Here is a 17,108-nt window from a genome sequence, read left to right as displayed (position 1 = left end):
ATCTTCTTGCAGTCCATGGGACTCTCAAGAGTCTCCTCCAGCACCAGAATTCAAAAGCATCAATTCTTCGGCAATCAGCCTTCTTTATGGTCCAGCTCTCACTTCCATACATCACTACTGGGAAAACCATAGCTTTTACTATACGGCCCTTTGTTGGCAAGGAGATGTCTCTGCTTTTTAAGATGCTGTCTAGCTTTGTCACTGCTTTTCTCCCAAGAACCAGAGTATATTGAGAAACAAAGCAGCTAGTAAGCCTGATCTTTATTAAACTGTTGCAACAGGGTCCTCACTCACCACACACAGGAGGGAGGAGGAACCCAGAACAATGGTGCGCAAGCCCTTATATAGACTATTGAAATTGCCTCCCCTGAAGCTCAAGACTGCCCCCCAAAACATCATACATACATCACAGAAGGAGGTGTTCCCCAGCAGAAATTTGAGTGTGTTGCTTCTCTTCTGTCTGCCAGGATACCTGATAATGCCTTATCTGATTGCCTTTTCTTGCCTGGCCATTCCTTGGAGATGGTCAATACTTCCTGAATCTCTATTTGAGGTTCAGAAGACATCTGAAGCAGCCCTACTTAGGGAAGTTTTTAATGTCTGATGTTTTAATGTGTTTTTAATATTCTGTGGGAAGCTGCCCAGAGTGGCTGGGGAAACCCAGCCAGATCGGCGGGGAATAAATAATAAATGAATTATTATTATTATTATTATTATTATTACTATTACTCTTATATCTCTTACGCACATTGATGGTGTGAACAAATACTTGCCAGACTGTATTTACAGGGAGGCATAAGCCCCTACAGTCCAAAGACAATTGGAAAGCTCTCCCCATTTCCTTTCTCCTTGCAGAGAAACATTTGTGGTCACTTTGGGAGAGTCAAAATGGCTTCAGGATTGTTCTCCTGTACTGTTCCAGACACGTGGCTTATATACTTATGTATGTGTTTGCCTCGAACATTTCTGAACATTCATTTTATATACGTAAGACCTTAGAATTCCTATAACAGCATCATCAGACTTGATTATTGTAACTCGCTCTACGTGGGGCTGCCCTTGAGACTGACCCAGAAACTCCAGCGGGTGCAGAATGCCGCGGCGAGACTCCTTACGGGGTCCTCGCTGCAATATCACATTCACCCAGTGCTATACCAGCTGCACTGGCTCCCGATGGGGTACAGGATCAGGTTCAAGGTGCTTGTTTTAACCTTTAAAGCCCTACACGGCCTAGGACCCTCGTACCTACGGGACCGCCTCTCCTGGAATGTCCCATGGAGGACCTTACAGTCTTCAAATAAAAACATCTTGGAGGTCCCAGGCCACAGGGAGGTTAGGCTGGCCTCAACCAGAGCCAGGGCTTTTTCAGCTGTGGCCCCGACTTGGTGGAACGCTCTGTCACAAGAGACCAGGGCCCTGCGGGACTTGACATCTTTCTGCAGGTCCTGCAAGACAGAGCTGTTCCACCAGGCCTTTGGCCAAGGCACAGCCTGACCCCCTCCTTCTGTAATCCTCATCAAACGTTAGCCCAATGGTTGCCATTAATTTAATTTTGAATTGATTTTAGAATGAATTGATTTTAGAATGCTGTGTTACTTTTATTGTTGTTAGGCGCTCTGAGCCTGGCCTCGGCTGGGGAGGGCGGGATATAAATAAATTATTATTATTATTATTATTATTATTATTATTATTATTATTATTATCATCCCTTCTGTGTTCAACTCTCAACCATCAGCCATGTAATCCATCTCTCCCATTGTGTGCTTGTTCTCCCCCTGACCTCCAGCCCACCGCTGAGCGCCAAAACTTTGTGGCACCTCCATCGTGTGTCTCCGGAGAACCTGCGGACATACCAGACTTTCCCCTCAGGGAAGAGGGTGACCTCACAAGAGAGAGAAGTCCGAGACAGCTATTTCGAATACAGGGCCTGAGCAGAGACTGCCACAGCGCCATTGTCAGCTTTTGTCGGGACGGACGTCAGAGTTGGGCAACGGGAGATCATAAGAGCTGGGTTTTCTCTTCCTGTCCTGCCATATCATGTTGCCCCAGGAAGACCTGGGGAAAGTTGCATTCCATAAAAAATGAACTTCTGGGGCATAGCCCAGTGATTAAATTCCCCCACCCACCATCCCTCAGACACACTATGCAAGCCTCCATTTTTGTACGGTCTGCTGTGTTGTTTGCATCGCACACAATCCCAGACACGGCAAATAGTTGAACGGCGGGATTGACTAGCAGAAGATGCCAGACCCTCCAGGTGCCCCTGTTTTCCAGGGACAGCCCTGGAATTACAGAAGCCGTCCCGGTTTCTGATTTGATCCCAGAAAACCTCACTTTCGCTTAAAGGTAAAGGGACCCCTGACCATTAGGTCCAGTCGCAGCCGACTCTGGGGTTGCGGCTCTCATCTCGCTTTACTGGCCGAGGGAGCCGGCATACAGCTTCCGGGTCATGTGGCCAGCAGGACTAAACCGCTTCTGGCGAAACAGAGCAGTGCACGTAAACGCCGTTTACCTTCCCGCCAGAGTGGTACCTATTTATCTACTTGCACTTTGACATGCTTTCGAACTGCTAGGTTGGCAGGAGCAGGGACCGAGCAAAGTGAGCTCACCCCATTGCGGGGATTCGAAATGCTGACCTTCTGATTGGCAAGTCCTAGGCTCTGTGGTTTAACCCCACAGCACCACCCGCGTCACTTTTGCTTAGGACGTCCCTATTTTCATCAGAGAAAAACATTGGTGGGTGTGAGATGAGACTATGGACCACCGACTTGGATGCCATTAAAAGGGAATTAGACTGATTCCTGGAGGAATTGGCCAGAGGCTATCGGTGGCCTCTGGTCACAAGGGCTATATGAAGATCAGTTTCTGGGAAACAAAAGCGGGAGTGCGCTCCTGTGAGCATGTCTTGTGTGTGACAACCAGAGGCGTTTGCTCGGCCACCATGGGGAAGAGGATGCTGGACCAGATGGGCCTTTGGTCTGATCCAGCTGCAGGGTTCTTCTGATCTTAGAATGGTAGAGTTGGATGGGACCCCCAAAGGTCCTCTAGTCTGAGAGCCCCCCAGAAAAACAATCTCTCATTGTTTCTCATTGTACTGTTGAGGATGTATTAACTTATGGTCTGTGTGTGTGGTTTGGGAGCTGCATGGCCAGGGAAAAAAACAATGCTGTCCAGGGTTGTAAAGACTGCGGAGAGAATAATCGGGTGCACTCTTCCCACCTTGGATCAGATCTATGCTTCCAGGTGCCACAAGAAAGCGGCAGAGATAGCGCAGGATAGTGCGCACCCCGGAAACGATCTCTTTCAGCTTCTGCCTTCTGGAAGAAGGTCCAGGGTTATAAAGACTAGGACTAGCCGCCTGAGAAAGAGTTTCTACCCAAATGAGATTTTGGTTTTAAACGCAGTGTAAGGAAGTCTATGTGGGAGTATATTGTATTTAATTATGGGGTGTCAGAGTTTTTAGGGGGCTAACCAGGCTGGGATACCTGGGATGGCAGGCTTGTTGGTTTTTAAATGTCTGATCCAGACTTTTTCAATTTCGTTGTTCTGTGTGGGACAATGACAATAAAGATTACCATATCGCAGTTCAACCCCCTGCGCTGCAAGAAGCACAGTTAAAGAATCCCCAACAGATGGCAACCTCCATCAAAGGACAGTCCGCTCCCGAGGGTGTCCGTTCCCCTTATGCACCAATCAGCAAAACACCACCTCATCTCCACTTTCCAGAATGGGCACTATCCAGTCCACATAAGTGCCTGGCAGGCAGGGGCACTGAGCTTGCAAAGATTTAGCTGAGTTGCCTGCCTGCAACCCTGCGCACTCTGAATCCTCGTGGAGATAGGTAATCTTGTGCGAATGGCTGAACTGCCTTCCTTCTGGGTTAATGAGATCACCAGTCGATAATAACTTAACGCTAGGCGTTCCGCCTGCTGTAAAAGTTATCGTAAGAGAGGGCTCATCCACACTTCCTTTTTGCCTCACACTTTGAGTTTTCTGCAATTGGCTGTTTGCTCCAATTTGGCGGGAAAGTCCTGGGGGAAATCCCTGGGGCCAAAAAAAAATTAAGCGTTTGGACACGATGCTTTAAAGCACAGACCTATGGCTAGATTCATTGCACAAAAGGAAGTCTGGGTGAGGCCTTTCCTGGATATTGCAGCCAAGCAGGTTTCTGTGCAGCCCAAAGAACCAAGATGGTGGGGGAATGAGAGGGGGCCAATCTTATTATAGGGTTAGGGTTACTATAGGGTTAGAGTTGCAGTGCCTTACTGGAAAAACCAGCTAATAAGCTGAGAGTCTTTGGGAGCTAAAGGAAAAGGGATTATTTCATACTTGTTTGGCCTGATTTTATTTCTTTTGTAAGTAAAGGACTTTGCTCGGCCCATAATCAAATATGGCTGATATAGCGAATCCCCAGGAGCATCCTCTGGGAAAAACTCACCCGCTGGGGCATTGACAGAAGGCTTCTCTGGCTAATAATCAAACTCCATGAGAACTCAGCGGCCAGAGTGAGATTCACCCTGGAGGGTGATCTCACGAATTCAATTCCCATTAACAGAGGTGTTCGACAGGGTTGTATATTGGCTCCACTCCTGTTCAATTTGTTCATAAGTGACATGAGGACTCCCCTGATAGAGGCCCAAGAAAGGATTCATGCACCCCGCCTAGCACTTTATCGCTGCCCCTTGTTACTATATGCGGATGACGCAGTCATTCTTTCTTTTTCTAGAGTAGGTCTCAGGAGGGCCCTAAAAATTTTTGGATCATACTGTCACGCAAATTCCCTTACAATTAATTATGGAAAATCTAAGATCCTGATTTTCTCAAAGAGCCGGAAACTCCATAATTGGAGAATTGATGGGAGAATCATCGAACAAGTCTATAGATTCCAATATTTGGGAGTCTGGTTACAACATAACCTCAGATGGAAGGCCCATGTAGCCTATGTTACAAATAGAGCCAAATCTATCTCCTTGGCGATCTTGCGATTCTTCTTCACTGATGGGGCCCTTCATATCCCATCGGCGTTGAAAGTCTTCAAGGCCAAGGTGATCCCGACAATTGCTTATGCCATCTCAATTTGGGGGACTTTTGCCAACCTATCTCACCTGGAGGTCATTCAAAATCAGTTTTTAAGAGGGATATTGAAACTGCCCAACTGTGTAAGTAATACAGCGTTACGCATGGAACTTAATATTGTATCCCTGGAAAGTGCTCTGTGGAAGCACATTCTTTGTCACTGGTTATCTCTATGGCACAATCTCCCAAACTTGTACTTGATACAATGTATGTGGAGAGATGATTTCCAGAGCCCATGGGTAAAAAATTTACAGCTGAAAATAACGGCAATGGGAATCTCCCCATCCAAATTACTAGAGCAGGACATAGTTCCAGCTAAAAGAACAGTAACCTGTAAGCTAGAGGAGATGGACTTGCAGCAGAAAATGATCTTGGGCAATGGTACCTGCTCACCTCTAAATCTTGGTTTATTACCCCTCTTAAGGCTCCCAAACTATTTGAATTCTTTAACTTCCTCAGCTCATAGATATGCCTTTGTAAAGGCAAGATTCAACACCTTCCCATCGAACGTGCTGAGAAATAGATTCTCCAATGGACAGATATCGCTCTTATGTGATTGTAATTGTGGGGCACCGGAATCATTGCATCACATAATTCTTGATTGTGCTTTTCACTTATCGGCCAGGAGCAAGTTTCTTGCTCAATATCTTAAGGGAATTGCCGATGATACGACTGAAGCCAAACTGAGATATCTATTAAATGATGATGACCCCCTAAGATCACTCATGGTTGCCAGATTCTTGGTCAGCGTCCTATCCCTAAAGAAGAGAAATGGACTCCTGTGTGGCTCGGATAATCCCTTTAAACCATGATCTATGTTTAGGATGTAATTAGGTGATATCACCATTGATGTCTTCTATTAATTTATGAGCAGAGGGCGATGTTTATGCTACAAATTTGTTGTAATGTATGATGTTGGTCTTTTGTTTTTGTTTTGCTTTGGTTCTTGTCTGTTTTTTTGTAAGTTTTGGCGGTTTTAAAATTGGAGGTTCAAGTACATTATGGTGGTGTGACGGGCCAATGGCCGTAATAAAGATCAATCAATCAATCAATTTCATACTTGTTTGGCCTGATTTTATTTCTTTTGTAAGTAAAGGACTTTGCTCGGCCCATAATCAAATATGGCTGATATAGCGAATCAGGGCATTGGAATATGTTAATTCTTTTCCCTTGGTATAATAGGGTCCATGTTTTGTCACCTTGTCTTGTTTAACCATTACGTCCATGCAAAAATAGCTCCTGTCGCTACCTTCCTCGCATTCACATGCCTGCGGTTTATTTATTGGGGTTTTGTTATATGTCTGCATTTCTTCGACAGTGATCTGTAATTGTACATGGACTCGGTATATTGCCATCAGATCCCTTTTGGGAACACTGTATTTTGCAGAATTTTGTATCTTTTTTTAAAAAAAAAAGTAATAAAAATTATTTAAAAGGAAAACAGAACTGGAATAGGGGTCGGGGAGCATAACCAGGAACGCTTGATCTGCAAAACAGATCTCGCTGTGCAGAGAATTAAGGGTGCAAATGGGTGTGGAGGAATTCCCACCCTCTGGGATTTCACAAGAAAAATCACCGCCCTGCCCTGCCTTGCATTTTGCCAGAACTAAGGTGGCAACCCTGCCATTCCCCCCTCCCTTTTGTAAGCAGGAGCCAGTGTATTTGGCACCCGCTTCCCCAGTGGCCCACTCTGAACTGAAAACGCAGCCACTTTCCAAGACTGCCATGGGGAGGAAAAGATGGAGATATGAGAAACTGGGGGATGTGAAACACACGAGCAGTCAAGTACAACATTCCTAGAGTGTGTTAATGGAAAAATCTGAGGGCTCCCTTGGACAAAAACAAAGACACCAACCAGGATAACTTGGAGCAAAACAGCAGCCTGTAGGCTTGGCCCTTATTGATATGTTGCAACAGGGTGCTCCCCTCACCTGCAGGAGAGAGGAGGGACCCAGAAAAATGGTGTGCAAGGCCTTATGAAGACTTTTGAAATTGCCACCCTGTAGATCAAGCCCACCCCCAGAAACATCATGCATACATCACACAAAGGAGGGGTTGAGGGAGGAGTTGTGGTGGTAACCTGAGTGTCCTGTCACCTGGCTGGTTCCCCCTTTCCCCCTCCCCATGAGTACTTTCCAGGTGACAGAGGGGAGTTTGCAGTTTCCTGCCCCCAGAGGGAAGAGCTGATTATTGTCCTTTGTTCCAGTCCGTGCTGAATCCACTCCCATATGCAAGTTCCTTGTGATCTTGATGGTCTTCTGTCTGGGACCATCAGGGTTGGCATAGCAACTGGGCAGGGCTCCTGTGGATGTGCTGGTATGCTCAAGGGATTATGGCTGCCCTGTAGCAAACCTTCCCCATTTTGTAGTCCTTCCTTCATGGAGTAAAATAAAAGTGGAACAGTGCAAATCCGATGTATGGTTGATTTTGTATAAATTTATAACAGAAGCGTAGCGTATGTAGTGTGTGAGTGTGAGTGTGTGTGAAGTTTGTACAAACTGAATGATTGGGGTGGGGGGTTCCTGCTACAAGTGAACATGTTTACACATGGAGAGGAATATTTGTTCAGCCAGCAGGTAAACTTCCTGTTTCCTTCTGGGCTGGGACAGACTTCCTCTGCATGTGACTAGAGGTGGGCGTGGCCTCACCTGCACAGGTAACGACAAAAGCACAGGGCAGGGCAGCCATCTCTCTCTCTCTGACTACATGCATCAAAGAAGCAACATCTGCTTAGCCAAAGATGCTTCCAGCCAAGAGAGGACAAAGGGACTGTCTCCTTATGAGATAGTTTCCAAGTGTATGTTACTTTTCTAGGCTAAGTCTGCCTTTTGGGATCCGATTGTGAACAGAATGTGAGTGAGTAAACTCTTTTTATACTTTTATAGAAACTGTGTCGTGTCTTATCTTTTACGAGGGAATAAGTGGGAAATACCAAAACAGTTATTATAGAGGCTTTAGTGAGCCTGAGAAAACACATCCGCTGCGAGTTTAAAAAGGGGAATATTACTCTGCTAAATTGTGAACTTTTTAACAAAAGTTGGAAAGGCTATAATCAAGCAATATATCCTCTCCTGCATCCCTGAACATGAACCCACAGAAACTCCATGATCTTTGCCTTTCCTCAACAGTCAAATTTTATTCTCCTGCAAAATATACAGACAGGTCTGTTGCCTGGGTTCCTTCCCTACAAAAATATCTGTGATGGAAGCGTTCCTCTGGAAGAGTTGGTTTTGTGCATCTTGGCTTGTGTGCCGTCTGCCATCTTGCCGCCGCTTCCTTAGAAGTAGAGACTAAAAGAGCTGCGGGGGAAGGGTGCGCAATAAATCTATTATATCCTTATAATAGGCAAGGAATAGTGGGGATGGGCTTAATAGCTCTGTCCCCTGGCAATTGTCACCGCCACCCTCAAGTTAGGGGGTGACTGTCATGGAAAGCTTGCCCTACTCAGTTTTTAAAAGTTTGGGGTGGGGACTAAGGTACGGGAGGGGGATTTCGGAGCTGGGCCCGTGGGGAAGAGGGTTGGATGGCTCGGGTGAGTTTTTGACAGGGCTCTTACTGTAGGAAGTCTGGAGACTTGGTCATGGCATGTTCGAACTCCACCAGGGAGAGCATCTTGTCATTATCCAAGTCGGCCTCCTCCAGGACCTGCATGGAACGGAAATGTCTGCCTTGAAGACCACTAGCCCCTTCCTCACACAGGTGTCCCGGCCAACAGGAATGCCCTGTGTGAGAGACCTACACCCCAAACCATCTGGCTGTGAACATGAGATCAGCATCTCCTGTTTGCTAGCCAAAGGATGGAGCAAGCCAGCTGTCCCCAACCTGGTGCCCTCCAATTTTTTTTAAAAAATGTAAGATCTCAGAGCCTGGGTGAGTTCATAGGAGAATATATATAGCCTCACAGTTTTGAGATTGGAACATCCCTCCCAACACTGCCCTCGAAGCACATAGAAATCATGCGCCGAGGACCACACCTAAAGTTCTCCCAGTTGGCCTCCTTCATCTTGTTCTGCACCTCCATCTTCTTAATCAGCAACTCAAGGACCACCTGCATCTTCTTGGTCAGAAATGGACTACAACTCCCAACAGTCCCTGGGGCCATGGTGTTGGGTGCAATAGTGACTGGCGCTGGTGGAGGAGAAGACAAGGAGCCCAGCTGACTCAGACTGATGGGAGTTGTGGTACCAAACATCTGGAGGGTACCAGGTTGAGGAAGGATGAAACAAGCTTGCTCTGCTCTAGCACTGGACTAGGAATTGGTGTCCTCCATCCCCCCTTGGCCTGCTTTGGCCATTGCGGGACATCACAACATGGCCAACGTCTTGTCCCGAGGTCTCTGGAGATCCCATAAAAGGAAGGGCATGCTGGGAAGTGGGGCAAGACGCACATGGTTGGCCAGAGACGCGATCTCTTCCTCGCTGAGGTTGTTCCTGTTGATCGATCTGCGGATGACGTTCTGGAGGTCTTCCTTGTCAACAAAGCCGTCGTCATTGAAATCTGCTCAAGGGAAGCGTTGCAAAATGTGCGGGTGGAATGGGTCACAACGTAGGAACATCGGAAGAGCATGCAGGATCAGGCCAATGGCCCACCTAGTCCAGCACCCTGTATTCACAGTGGCCGACCAGATGCCCATTATGGGAAACCCACAAGCAGGATTTGCACCCAAAGCCAACCATCACCCCTCCTGTGGTTTCCAGCATTCAGAAGCATGGCTACCCCTGGCCGTGCAGGCAAACAGGTGCCTATTAGGATTGGTTTTCAAAATAGTGATGTATCACCAGCTAAACATTGCAATGTACTGATACATCGCGATGTCTGACATAAGGATGGAGGCAGGTAGAGGCATGGGCTGGCTTCACGGTTTTCCCTGCATTGTAATTTTTGCACATACACAAATCTTGATTAAAGGAATAATCCGGGAGCCATTTTTTCGCCTTTCTGATCTTAAATGCATCAATCAAGCGCTGGTTTCACAAATCATGATGTTAGGGCTGGGCAATATATTGTCCCAAACTGGGTTGAGTCCATATTGTGATATTGGTTTCATAATTGTCGACCTGGAGAATCAACATGTGCAAATGGCTTGAGATACCTGTTAGGTCCATAAATTACCATATAGCATATTTCTAGTTACAGGTAGGTAGCCGTGTTGGTCTGCCGTAGTCGGAACAAAATAAAAAAAAAATCCTTCCAGTAGCACCTTAGAGACCAACTAAGTTTGTCATTGGTATCTGAAAAAGTGTGCATGCACACGAAAGCTCATACCGATAACAAACTTAGTTGGTCTCTAAGGTGCTACTGGAAGGAATTTTCATATAGCATATATTCAATACACAAAAACAGCGACAATTTGTTGTTGACAAAGGACAGCTGGAAATATAAAGGGCCCCATTACCTTCAGGAGGTTAGGGCCTCATCAAAACTAAATCCGACCCTGACCCCACCCAAAAGGCGATGACCGCATTCCTCGGACCCGGTTGCCACAAGGAGAATTCGGGGGAAAACACCCTACCGTATATCAGAAAAGCATACTCCATCTTAATGCTCTGGCACGCTCGGTCACTGAAGACGGACGCCATCCCAAGGATGTCCTCAAAGCTGAAGTAGCCATCGGTGGAGAAGACCTTGCAGATCCGGTCCCGGAATGGATTCACCTGTGTGGACAGATGAAGAGGGATTGGCATAAACTGAAACCCACATCCCAAGGGCAAGGGAGCAGCTGGTGAAGGAGGCAGTGGTCCTTCTTGAGAAGTTCAGACCTCAACTATGTGGAAATGGCAAAACTGATTGTTAAAAGAAGAGGACATTGTGATGGATTGTTTAAGGAAGAATGGTGACCATTGATGGACTAGGTAAAAGGTAAAGGACCCCTGGTCGGTTAACTCCAGTCAAAGGCGACTATGGGGTTGCGGCGCTCATCTCGTTTTCAGGCTGAGGGAGCCAGCTAATGTCCGCAGACAGCTTTTCTGGGTCATGTGGCCAGCAGGACACTTCTAGTTCACCGGGACACTGTGATGGAAACCAGAGCACACGGAAACGCCGTTTACCTTCCCACCACAGCAGTACCTATTTATCTACTCACACTGGTGTGCTTTTGAGCTGCTAGGTTGGCAGGATCTGGGACAGAGCAACGGGAGCTCACGCCACTGCACGAATTCGAACCACTGACCTTCTGATCGGCAAGCCCAAGAGGCTCAGTGGTTTAGACCACAAAGTTAAAAGGTAAAGGTAAAGGATGCCTGGATGGTTAGGTCCAGTCAAAGGTGACTATGGGGGTGCGGCGCTCATCTCACTTTTAGGCCGAGGGAGCCAGCATTTGTCCACAGTCAGTTTTCCAGGTCATGTGGCCAGCAGGACTAAACCACTTCTGGTGCAACGGGACACCGTGACAAAAACCAGAGCACATGGAAATCTCGTTTACCTTCCTGCCAGAGCAGTACCTATTTATCTACTTGCACTTTGTGCTTTCAAACTGCTCGGTTGGCAGGAGCTGGGACCGAGCAATGGGAGCTCACCACCATCACAGGGATTTGAACCCCTGACCTTTGGATCAGTGAACCCAAGAGGCTCAGTGGTTAGACCACAGCGCCACCGGCATCCCACCACCTATCAAACTATTATTCATACATGAAGTCATAGGCAGGATTTGAAATATAAGCAACGGTTATTGAAAGAATTGACAATATCGGGGCTTAGATAATAAATACATATTTATTCTAAAAGAGAGTCTCATGCTCTATCAAGTGAGCTAAAGCAAGCATGTGGGGTTTTGTTTTGTTGAGATTTGCAAGCTGCTAGCAGATCCCTGTTGAAATCTGAAGCAGCGTCTTCATTAATTAGTTAATTGATTAACTGAACGAAGGCCTCTGACTTCCCCTCCCCCATCCCAAGCAGTACCCCTCTTCTACCACCGGGAGGCAGTAGGGAGCTTCTTCTCCCTGCCTCCTTTTGTCCAAAGGAGATTAAATTTCCACTCTGGGTAATATGATAATCTCCAAATGCAGACTTATCGCTCGCAGTCTATGAAATGCCCTTTTGAAACCAGCGCTCGATTGATGCATTTAAGATCGGAAAGGCGAATAAATGGCTCTTGGATAATTCCTTTAAGCCACAGAAGAGTCTGACGATAACCCTTGCCTGGTGCTGGGAGCAAAGTGAGGGTGTCTGCAACCCACGTCAGCCCCACCAACCTCCACCACCGCTGCCCCCTCCTTCAGCTGCCCCAGATGCTTGCTATAGGGCAAGAGCATGTCTGTGGGTGCTCCCCCCAGCTCCCAGAGGGGTGTCCCTTCACACTGACATTTGGGACTGAAACTCCCAGATTTCATAATGGAACCTGTGGACCTCATAGACCCTGGTATCCTCTTCACATGTACCTGGCTTGACAGCAGCACATGTGAAAAGGATCCAGGGGTCTTAGGTCCAGATCCGAGGGCCTTCTGGCGGTTCCCTCCCTGCAAGAAGTCAAGTTACAGGGAACCAGGCAGAGGGCCTTCTCGGTGGTGGTGCCCACCTTGTGGAATGCCCTCCCAACAGATGTCAAGGAAATAAAGAACTATATGACATTTAGAAGACATCTGAAGGCAGCCTTGTTTAGGGAAGCTTTTAATGTTTAATAGACTATTGTATTTTAATATTCTGTTGAAAGCCGCCCAGAGTGGCTGGGGAAACCCAGCCAGATGGACGGGGTATAAATAATAAATTATTGTTATTGTTATTGTTATTATTTGCCAGAGGCATATCAAGGTCAGGTGGTACCCTGTGTGAAAAACTGCAAATTTTGAGAACGTTGGCCAGAGTTGTTTTTAGGGAGGGTTCTCTGTGAAACAGATACGCCCTATGCCCACTGATCGCAAAAATCCACTGAGAGGTGCCAGGATGATTGCCAGGAATATTTGCGCAATCAGTGGGTGGATTTTCACCACGACGATTGTGCCAATCATGGAAATCCACCTGCTGGAGGTGCGAGCATCATCACACTGATCCGCCTGGGGGGGGGGAATTTCACCCCCCCCATGCATGACACCTGGGGCAGACCGCACCCCCTTGAGATGCCCCTGGTCTTAGCAGACCACAAGCTTAACATGAGCCCACAGTGTGATGCATTAGCAAAAGAAGAAGGAGCAAATACTATTCTAGGCTGCAGCAACAGAAGTCCAGGGTCCAGATTTAAGGAAGTCATAAAGGTAAAGGTAAAGGGACCCCTTCCATTAGGTCCAGTCGTGGCCGACTCTGGGGTTGCAGCGCTCATCTCGTTTTATTAGCCGAGGGAGCCAGCATGCAGCTTCCAGGTCATGTGGCCAGCATGACTAAGCCGCTTCTGGCGAACGAGAGCAGCGCACGCAAACGCCGTTTACCTTCCCGCCAGAGCAGTACCTATTTATCTACTTGCACTTTGACATGCTTTCAAACTTCTAGGTGGGCAGGAGCAGGGACCGAGCAACGGGAGCTCACCCCATCGTGGGGATTCGAACCACCGACCTTCTGATCGGCAAACCCTAGGCTCTGTGGATTAACCCACAGCGCCACCCGCGTCCCAAAGGAAGATAATAGACCTGCTCTGTTCTGCCTTGGTGAGTCCACATCTGAAATACTGAAATACCAGTTCTGGGCACCACAATTTAAGAAGGATGTTGACAAGCTGGAAGGTGTGCAGAGGAAGGCGACCGAGAGGATCAAGGGTCTGGAAATCAAGCCTCTCTAAAATAGATCCCACCTCGTAGCCCAGAACAGTCAGGAGCGGCAAAAGAGAGAGGGAGAAAAATATATCCATTGTTCCTCCTGAAAGGAAAATAAGTGCTTTCAAAAGAGTCGTGGACAGTGTGTTGTGCGTGCATTACTTTCGCTGGAAAGGATGGCTGTGCTGTTAGCAAAAAGAGAGGCATTTATTTTTGGGAGGAAGCAAAGCGTCAGAGGCTCAGTAGAGAATGGAAAGCCACTCAGCCCAACCCACCAATTTAGCCAAGGTGCTGAGCATAAGCGCAGAAGAGGCTGCTGGATGAGTTCAGCATCCTGTGCTCACAGGTGACAGCTGTCTTTCTGTGGGGAAACTGAGAAGCAGGAAATCGAACACCAGAGCAAATCTCCCCTCCTGTGGTTTCCACAACTGGGATTCATACGCACTGCTGCCTCTAGACCAGTGTTTTTCAACCTTTTTTGGGCAAAGGCACACTTGTTTCATGAAAAAAATATCACGAGGCACACCACCATTAGAAAATGTTTAAAAAAATAACTCTGTGCCTATATTGACTATATATAAAGTAATTCTCTTGAATAGGAATCAAATAAACACAAAGAAAGTATTTTATAATTACTTTATTATGAAATAGTAAGTAAACAGAAATATGAAAAATTATAAAATACTTTATTTTTAAATCTTTCGAATTTTTCAATTTTTCCCACGGCACACCAGGCAACATCCCGCGGGACACTAGTGTGCCGCGGAACAGTGGTTGAAAAACACTGCTCTTGACCACAGAGGCAGAACAGAGACGTCCCAGCTAGGAGCCATTGAGAGTCCTCTTGTTCTCCTCCAAGAATTCATCTTTTCTTTTCTTTTTTGCCTTTGTTGCTTCTTCTTTTAAAAAAATATATATATTAGGAATTTCAACATAACAACTTATCAAAAATACATAATCCTCATCCCCCCCATTTTCCCCCTCTCCCCCTAAAAAAGAAAAAAAAGAAGAGTTCTGCAAACTTCTGTCATGTCGCCTCTTTGAAATGCCTCTTTCTCAGGCGCACCACAAGAACTGGCATGGCCTTTGCCAGTCTGGGCCCCCTCCAGAAATTTGGGGCGACTCTGTGTTGCCTGGGGCAGGCGGGAGTTGTGGTCCCACGATGCTGGTCGAAGCCCCTGGAAGCCAACTGAGATGGCAACATGTTTCCTGAAGATGGCAGCCCTCCATCAGCAAAGAGGTTTCCTCCAGCACATCTCACATCGCCCAGAGAAAACCAGCTCCAACACAGTGGTCCCTCGGTTCTCAAACGCCTTGGAATAATAATAATAATAATAATAATAATAATAATAATAATAATAATAATAAATTTTATCTATATCCTGCCCTCCCCGGCCAGAACCGGGCTCAGGGCAGCTAACCTCAAAGTATATAATACATTAAAAGATAAAATCAAACAATCGATTGAAATACAGCCTAAAATCAGATGGCAACCCACAAATTATAACTATAGGGGTTGGGGTTGGAAGTAAGTGTTCTGGTTTGTGAACCTTTTTCGGGAGCCGAACATGCTCTGTTTTGAGTGTTACGCTGAGGTCTGTCTGTTTTTGCTATTTATTTTGCATTTTTGTTTTCACAGCTTTATTTGTTTTGTTTTTGTGACTGTGTGGAACCCAGTTCAGCTACTGACTGATTGTGTGACTGCAGTACATTGTTTATTGCTTTCATTTTATGGATCAATGGTCTCGTCAGATAGTAAAATCCATGTTAAATCACTGTTTTAGGGATTGCTTTTAAAAGTCTGGAACGGATTAATCCGTTTTGCATTACTTTCTATGGGAAAGCGCGCCTTGGTTTTGGAACGCTTTGGTTTTGGAATGGACTAAGTTTGAGAACCAAGGAACCACTGTGCAGCTGAAAAAGAAAACTCCTTTATGCCCCAAGATCAGTCCTCAATGTTGTTATGACAATTTTCTGCTTACTGGGGGTGTTTTCACCCCTCCCACCAGCAATTTGTTATTTTGAAAAGAGTACTGAAAGCAAATATCAAGAGGACATTTTGTCTCCGTTGCTGTAAATGGAAATAGTTTTGTCTCTGGAGCCAAGACTGGACATTGGCCCCCTGGGCAGAGGGAAGCAAAAGTTACATCTGAGGTAACCAAAAAGCTGTCCTTGATTTGAGATTCTGGGTTCAACCTCTGACAACATCTCTGGGTTGGGCTTGGAGACATTCCCTGCTTGAAAGCCTGATGTGCTACTGCCAGTCAGTGTAGACAAAACAAAACTGAATGTAATGGTGATCTGACTCAGTACAGTCATACCTCTTGCTACGTTCGGTTCAGGTTACATCTTTTCAGGTTGCGTTCCGCACAACCCGTAAGTATTGGAAAGGGTTACTTCCGGGTTTCGCCGCTCGCGCATGCGCAGAAGCGCGAAATGACATCACACGCATGCGCAGAAGTGGCGAATCGCAACCCGCGCGTGCGCAGATGCGCCGCTGCGGGTTGCGCTCTGTTCATGTTGCGAACGGGGCTCCGGAACAGTTCTATGATAAGGTTGCTGCCTGTTCCTTATTGATGTCTAGCTACTTATCGTAGACAAATTCATGGAGGAGGAGGAGGAGGAGGAGGAGGAGGAGGAGGAGGAGGAGGAGATGGATGGCGCCTGGCCAAGATGGCTCTGCTCTGCCTCCTTGGTCAGAAGCAGCGATGCTCCTGAATATAACAGTTCCTGGAAAGAAGAAGGAGGGGGGAGATGCTCTTGTGCTTGGGTCCTGCTTGAGGTCTTAGATATATGGTGATATTTATTGCTTTTAAAGCTTACAAGAAAAAAAGAGAAGAAAAAAGACAAGAAAAAAAAGAGAGAGGGGAAAAAACAATACAATACAATATATAAACAATACAAAACACAACCTTAACACATTAAACTAAACAAAACAAAACTAAACAACAGCAGTTTAAAAACATACATCATACCATTTCATTACTCTATCTTTCATTCCCTTGTTTCATCGACCTCCTCTCACCTCCCTTTTTGTATTCCACTTCTGTTAATTGTTTCAGCAATTCCTTTCCATCTATTTTTTGTCATATAAATATCTTAACATATTTTTAACCTTATTTTCCATTAATGCTAAAATACTTATTTATGCTTAACTCCTTATGACATTTCTACTAAAGCCATAGAATTTCATTCCAACATTTTTCTAACACTCTTTAATTTTACAGTATTGCTATATATAAACTTTAAACTTTTCCAATCTTCTTCCACCATCTTTTCTCCCTGGTCTCGGATTCTGCCAGTCATTTCCGTCAATTCCATATAGTTCATCAACCTGGAGATCTTCTGTCTGAG

At 46.1% G+C, this 17,108-nt stretch overlaps 2 protein-coding genes across 2 annotated transcripts in view; one reads left to right on the top strand and one right to left on the bottom strand.

Moving 5' to 3' along the window:
- Positions 1 to 2,137, top strand: part of CIMIP2C (ciliary microtubule inner protein 2C) — a 29,344-nt gene extending 27,207 nt beyond the window's left edge. Inside the window, exon 4 of the mRNA XM_081904482.1 lies at positions 1,787 to 2,137. Coding sequence (XP_081760608.1) covers positions 1,787 to 1,931 — 145 coding nt within the window. The 3' untranslated portion in view covers positions 1,932 to 2,137. The remainder of the gene's footprint in view (positions 1 to 1,786) is intronic.
- Positions 2,138 to 8,339: 6,202 nt separating this feature from the next.
- The window catches only part of CIB4 (calcium and integrin binding family member 4), a 37,381-nt gene continuing 28,612 nt past the window's right edge, over positions 8,340 to 17,108 (bottom strand). The window contains exons 4-6 of the mRNA XM_081904513.1: positions 10,589 to 10,730; positions 9,464 to 9,573; positions 8,340 to 8,721 (exon numbers count right to left, since the gene is read on the bottom strand). Of these exons, the coding sequence (XP_081760639.1) occupies positions 8,629 to 8,721; positions 9,464 to 9,573; positions 10,589 to 10,730 (345 nt within the window). The 3' untranslated portion in view covers positions 8,340 to 8,628. The remainder of the gene's footprint in view (positions 8,722 to 9,463; positions 9,574 to 10,588; positions 10,731 to 17,108) is intronic.

This window comes from Podarcis melisellensis, assembly GCF_964234715.1.
Source record: "Podarcis melisellensis genome assembly, chromosome: 3".
NCBI lineage: Eukaryota > Metazoa > Chordata > Lepidosauria > Squamata > Lacertidae > Podarcis > Podarcis melisellensis.
Note: the sequence above shows the minus strand (reverse complement) of the source record. Positions and strands in the feature narration are given on the sequence as shown.